Source organism: Lathyrus oleraceus, chromosome 4 (assembly GCF_024323335.1).
Source record: "Lathyrus oleraceus cultivar Zhongwan6 chromosome 4, CAAS_Psat_ZW6_1.0, whole genome shotgun sequence".
Lineage (NCBI taxonomy): Eukaryota > Viridiplantae > Streptophyta > Magnoliopsida > Fabales > Fabaceae > Lathyrus > Lathyrus oleraceus.
Window position 1 is genome coordinate 211,543,391 of NC_066582.1, and position 7,261 is coordinate 211,550,651.

Here is a 7,261-nt window from a genome sequence, read left to right on the forward strand (position 1 = left end):
TGCCGCCTACCAAATTTAGAGTTTCTAAACCAAGCACTGAAGCCAGCACTAGTAGATGCTCCTAAGCTCATGGTAGCCAGCAGCTGGCACCTTTGTCAAACTAGCTGATGCGAGGGATTGCATGCTAATTGTGATGCCATTGGTTAAAAGGATGGTACCAGATCATCATTCTCATGTCGTTGGAACTTATTTGGATGTTGTGAGGATTGCATTCTATGTCGAGATTGTTGAATCTGCCGATGTGTACTTGTTGGCTGGTCCCATTTTAATGACTATGATTCTGTTCCTCTCAAGAAAGAAAATGCGATTATTGCACGGCCGGATCAAGTTATGATGACTAATGGACTTGCGTTGCATGAACATCCATAACATGACAACAGACCGACAATATCACCTCACAATTCGCTAGTGAACCATGTCAAACCAATAGTTAGCATAACAGTAGCGTACTTGTAAGAAGAGAACTGTATCGGGAAGAAGATAACCAAGTGCATCGTTGCCGATGATTCAAAAGTCATCGACGGTGTTTCTCACTCCGAATTTGAAGCTTCCATCATCGGCAAAAACCATTGTCGCAGCTCGCCGGAAGGGCAAGAACATGTGGCTTCAGCTCGATTCTCCGCCGTTTCCTTCCTTCCAATTCGGTATGGCTGGTGCGATATACATCAAGGGAGTTGCAGTAATAAAGTACAAAAGGTCTGCTGTAAGTGATGAGGATGAATGGCCTTCCAAATATTCAAAGTTTTTTATTCAGCTAGATGATGGTTTGGAGATATCTTTCACTGACAAAAGGAGATTTGCAAAAGTTCGCCTGCTCAAAGATCCGACATCAGTGCCTCCCATATCCGAGCTTGGTCCCGATGCACTCTTTGAACCCATGACACTTGACGAATTCACTGGGCGTTTGCACAAGAAGAAAACTGAAATCAAGGCTTTATTACTATATCAAAGCTATATTTCAGGTATTGGAAATTGGGTTGCAGATGAAGTGCTCTACCAAGCAAGGATTCATCCACAACAGTCAGCTTCTAGTTTGTCGGGAGAAAACTGCTTAACTTTGTATGAGTGCAGTAAAGAGGTTATTGAAAAAGCAGTTGAAGTTGAAACACGTAACCAAGTACAACATCAACCAACTCCAATGGCAACGGAAACGCATCAACGGCAGAACCTGCGAAACCAAACTGAAGAAAACTCAATTAGTATCCAACAGAAAACTCACTTCCGATAATCCAAACGCAACCACAACAAGCTTGCAGCAACTTTTTTCTCGTTCCCCGCTGAACACGCCTCAGGTCTCAGCAGCAACACAACATCGAATGCCAGCAGTTAGTATGTCAGCCACAACTCTTAACCGAGCACCAAGTCATTTGCAAAACCAACAATACAAAGCAGGTATACTGAATTATTTTAGAAATTCCCACCTGCAGCAAACATCACAACTGCAGCAGCAACAACCAACAATCCGCATCAACAGGTCCAAACAAAACCAATACTCACCTTGAACCTCAACCTCATCCACAACCTCCCTGTTACAAGAAATTCACTGCAGTAAAAAGGATAAAGTAATTAGCAAAGCTGCAGAATTTCAAAGAATTCCCAAATTGGCATCAGGACAAAAACGAAGAAGAAAGTGTGGCTTTGTGTTACCTCTTCCGAGTTTAACCATCAAGCAGGGCGACCAAAACCTGACAACTCAAAAGAGATTTCGCAGGATGCTCTTTTGGATTCCATAGACCAAATCCCAAACCCTAATTCACAGAGCATAAATAGAAAAGAAAGGAATCAGTGTGAAAAGACGAAAAAAGGAGAAGGAGGCGAAATTGAAACTTCAAAGAAAAATTAAAACCCTAATCCTAAAATACAAGAAAACCAGCGTTTGAAGAGAGGAAGGGATAAGAAAGCATTACCTGAGCTCGCCGTCACCGTCGAAGGTTAGCCGTCCTGTCCAATTTTCTTTTGGGAACCATGGATTTGTCTTGTCGCGCTTTGTGCTTTGTTTGAGAGACGATGTTTGAGCGGTTTTGTGAGAGAGAGACGAGAGTTTGAGGACACGCGATTGAAAGAGGGTTTGGTGTGAGTGAAATTGAGAGAGACGCGACTGTTGAGTCATGAGAGACGCAGTGTGAGAGAGACGGAAGCGGCTACGTTGAGAGAGAGAGATTTCTTTGAGCTTGAGAGAGTTTATGAGATTGTGAGAGACGCAGTGTGAGAGAGAGACGGAAGTGTCTATTGCTTCGTTTTCCTTATTTTCTTTTTTTTTAATTTACTTTAAACGGAATAAGTCTTTTTGAAACTATTAAAAAAAATTGTTTAAACTTCCTAAACTTTAGTTAATAAATGTTTACACATTTTTAATTCATATTCTGTTGAAGAACCCAACAGCCAGGCGGCTGGGTTTTAATTTTTGGTTCCTCCATCGTTTATTAGGATAGTCCAACAAATTTCTTTTTTATTAGTTTTTTTATTTTAATTCTATTTTTTAATTTATCTTAGTTTATATATCTAAATTAGCATTGTAAATAATAACTAGTTATGAGTGGTCTGGTGGAGAGGGGTGGTTTCTATGGCCTTTAGTGTAGTGGGTTCGATACCCGCAATGAGCATTTTATTTTCTTTTAGCGTTTTATTTTCTTTTAGCATTTTATTTTATGTTTATGTTTTTATTATACTCATGATTGATCTGCTTTCTTTTAATTTCATCATTCATTCAAAACCATTTTTAAACTATAAAAATCATATTTTTCTCGATTTAATATCGAGCCCATTTCCACACCCTTGTAAGTCGATTGCTTTTTAAGCATCGCCATCAACCTCACATAGCTTACTCTTGGGCTTTCTTACAATGAGCCGGTTCTCTTGCACTTACACTCATATTTCGCACCATTTGTTGTTTGGGCCTAATCTAATTATTTCATGATTTTGAATCCCCATTTGACAAAATGTACCCCACTTCCCCAATGTGTATATAATGTTGTATTGTGTTATTTCTCTATTTGTTTTAGACACTAACCAAAGAGTAAAATCCACCATTTCTGAAAAAATACAAAAATATGACTCGATCCAACGTCGAGTATTTTCTCAATAAACAAATCAATTCATTTCGCCCTCCTATTCTATTCCTTTTCTTTCAAACTTTCATCAAATGCTTGATTCAACGTCAAGCCATTTTCTCTAATAAAAACTCAAAAAATATTAATTCATAGTCAAGACTTTTTCAATAAAGATGGAAGTGGAACGTGGTGTATACCACGCACTCCTGAGACTAGGATTCGAGATGTATATCTCGCCAATCCTAGCTCTCGCCATCATCCAATTTATCCATTTTGCTCTATCAAACACTCATTCAAATCTTTCTCAAACGTCCATCAATACTTGATCTAGGTCAAGTCATTTTCACAACAAAACTCAAAATACCTAATTCTTATTTAACACTTTTTCAATAGAGGTGGAAATGGAACATGGTGTATACCATGCACTCCTGAGACTAGGATTCGAGATGTATATCTCGCCAATCTTAGCTCTCGCCATCGTCTAAAAATTGTCAATGCGGTTTCTTCAAACCCTTTCTCAATCAAACCTAAAAATACTTAATCTCTATTAAACACTTTTGCAAATAAAGATGGAAATGGAATATGGTGTATACCATGCACTCCTGAGGCTAGGATTCGAGATGTATATCTCGCCAATCCTAGTTCTCGCCATCACTCAAAGCACATCCAACCAATCAAACTCTTTTTTCTCGCCGCCGTGCGACCAATCAAAAACCTTTTAAAATGAAAGATATATTGTCTTAAGAGATACAAAACAATGTTTCGGCCACGATTGTTGAGTAGAGATAGATGACGTTTTTCCGAATGTAGATTTGTAAACACCTAAGTACATATTGCATGACAACTCTAGGGCAGAACTTCCCCATTTCTTTTAGACCTTCCGTGCGTCTCCGATCTTGTGGCATGTCAATCCATCCTATTGCAAAGAGGTAACTGCCTAAGACTCGATTCAGCGAGCTGCGACACCTACTGCTAGGACGTGAACACATCGCCCACTCTCCTTTGACACAACTAGTGTCCTCCTTTGTAAGTCCATGTTCAGATGGCAATCCCTATGTAGCCGAACTACGGCAACTCTGATTCTCATGTTCAGATGAGATACGTAGGCACAATATGCGATGTCTTGCCGAGTTTGACTAACAACTAACAACTAATCCTTGTTTGCTTTCGCCCTCGTTGCGATCCTTTCTCTCGCCCTCGTTGCGATCGAGTCTTTCCTTTTCTCTTGCCCTAGTTGCAATCGAGACCCTTGTTGCCGTAGTTAGTTTGAACTACGTTTTGCTCTGATTCTCATTCCCGATGAGATACGTAGGCATAAGACGCGTTGTCTTAGCGAGCACACTTATCCTTAATCCTTAGGTAGCTGAGCTACGAAGACTCTGATTCTCATATTCAGATGAGATACGTATGCAGTGGATGCAACATCCGTGCGAGTCATTTTCTTTGACCCTTTCTTTTAGTAAATAGTACATTAGATAAACACACACCCTTTAGACAAGAACAACAAGAGTGGATCCCGTAGAGTACTACGGATGCGTAGGGGTGCTAATACCTTCCCTTCGCATAACCGACTCCCGAACCCAAGATTTGGTTGCGAGACCTTGTCTTTTCCTTTCGTTTCTCCAGGTTTACTTCGAGCGTTTCCTTTCCCTCCTTTGGGATAAATAACGCACGGTGGCGACTCTTCTGTCATTTTCTTTCGCCGGTTATTTTTTTCGCATACGGTATTTTTCAGGTTGCGACACCGTGCCACCACATTCTTGGTGACAGAAGCAAATGAGGTTGCCTCTACCCACTTTGTAAAGTAATCAATAGCAACAAGAATGAAACAATGTCCATTAGAAGCAGTAGGTTTAATCTCTCCAATCATATCAATGCCCCACATTGCAAAGGGCCAAGGGGCTGTCAACACGTTCAATGGAGCAGGAGGTATATGTACTTTGTCCGCATAGATCTGGCACTTATTGTAACGCCCCAAATATTGTTAGAGTAATTTAAATATTATTTAATATGATTATTGGAAGGTAAAAGGAATTATTAAATAATATCGGGAATTATTATTATTATTATTATTATTATAGGTGTTATTTATTTTAATAATAATTAAATAATAAAATAAATGGAATATGAAGAGTGGAAGGGTAAAAGTGGAAATTTGATAAGAGGCCAAAGGGAGAACTCAGAGTGTTTTCACGTATTTTACCTCAGAGTCAGAGAAAGGGGGAAACGCTGAAGAGGAAGAGAAGAAAGAGGAAAAAGGCCAAAGATTGCTCAGAACTTCCTTCAATCCAAAGAGGTAAGGGGTCTGAACCTTATTAAACAATAATATGCTGAAAATGGTGAAATATTGGATGAACGAAATTGGGATTTTAATCGAAGGAATTCGTAGAAATTATATGCCATGATGTTAGGATTTGTAAAATCGAATAGGAGACTAATTGTATTAGATGATATGAGTGATTTTGTGCGAAATTTGGACTGTGGAAGGATGAATTTGGATAGATCTCGAAGCAGAGAAAGCCATTGCAGATCTGGAAATCTGGTTTCTGGTCATACGCGTATGGCACTAGGCAATACGCGTATGAGATGGCTGGTACGCGTATGGCACTAGGCAATACGCGTATGGATGAGGAAGATGATGTTTTGAACGTGTTTTGGTCTCTGTTGGTACGCGTATGGGAATGTGATACGCGTAGCATACGCGTATGGACATGGGCAATACGCGTATGGAATTGGTCAGGCGTGGGCAATACGCGTATGGGCATAGGCAATACGCGTATGGGCAGAATTGTGGTCTTTCCTGGACTGTTGTTGAGCAGTTTTTATTGTTTAGGCTGAGCGAGGTAACTTAGCTGATGCATGGTATACGAGGGATCATTTCCCGTTGCTTTGAGTGGTATAGATATTAGTAGAGTGTGATAATACTGTGTTTGATTATGTGGCATGATGTGATATGCTTTTGTGATAAAATGTGTTAATGATGATGATAACATGACTATATGATGCTGTTGTTGCTATGTTGATTATGATGCATGCTTGGTGTGCATGCATTCATGAAAGGCCGATGCCTAGTGATGAACGGACTGAGTTCCAATGATGTTGTTGACTCCGGGCTTGTTGAGAGGCTTGGTTCCTTGCGGGGAACTCGGATTCTATGGTGATGAATCTGGGAGTGGTGATCCTGTAGTTGGTCACAAAATGGGTATACCGAGTCGTGTTGAGTCATGCATGGGTGTGTGCATTGCATTTGATATGTTGTTTTGTTGATGTTCATGAATATGTTGATTATGAGGATTATGATGAGCTATGTTGGCATATGTGAAATATATTTATGTTTATATTTCTGTCGTTATATTATTATTTAATGATGTAATTCTCACCCCTTCTGCATGTGTTTATGTTCATCTATGATGAGCAATGTGCAGATAAAGAGGAGTAGCTATTGTTGAGGTTTGAAGAATAAGTGTAGAGTTATTCTACAGAGTCGAGTCAAATGCTCTGGTCATGTGACACCGGGGTTATGGGATTCGATAGATAATTGATTATTATTTAAGTTGTTTATGATGACTAACCTGTTGAGATGTTTTGTTGAGATAATGTTGAACCATTATTATGAATTGTTATATGATGAATGATAATATTAATATTGTTGTCCGCTGCGAAGTTTTAATAAAATAAATAAAATGTTTTATGTCGTGATGCGATAATTGTTATGTTGTAAGTAATGTAAACTCTTCTACATGTTGTACTCTGATAATCTATTTAAATATGTCGTTTGGGTAGAAGGGTGTTACATTAGTGGTATCAGAGCATAGTCAGTCCAGTCGAGTCATAATGTGATGTTTTCCCTGATGATCGATTAGTGTAAATGACACTGTCGATATTTAACGGTTGTGGTGGTGTTGTGCAGAGTATGGCTGGAGAAAATGACCGTGTGATTGCTGAGGCTTTGGCTGTTATGGCGCAGGCTATGCAGGCGCAGCAGAATCCGCCGGTCGACGAGTTTAAGAATTTGGGAAGGTTTCTGAAGAATAACCCTCCTACATTCAAGGGGCGCTATGATCCAGATGGTGCTCAGATTTGGCTGAAGGAAATTGAGAAGATTTTCCGGGTGATGACGTGTACTGAAGCACAGAAGGTGCAGTTTGGTACGCATATGTTATCTGAAGAGGCTGAAAACTGGTGGGATAACACTCGCTAGAGAATTGTAG

At 39.7% G+C, this 7,261-nt stretch overlaps 1 protein-coding gene across 1 annotated transcript; it reads left to right on the forward strand.

The window, feature by feature from the left end:
- Positions 1-462: 462 nt before the first annotated feature.
- LOC127136708 (formamidopyrimidine-DNA glycosylase-like) lies at positions 463-1,228 on the forward strand. Its single transcript, XM_051063241.1, has one exon. It carries the CDS (start codon positions 503-505, stop codon positions 1,226-1,228), a length of 726 nt encoding a protein of 241 aa, XP_050919198.1. The 5' UTR covers positions 463-502.
- The last annotated feature ends 6,033 nt before the right edge of the window (positions 1,229-7,261 follow it).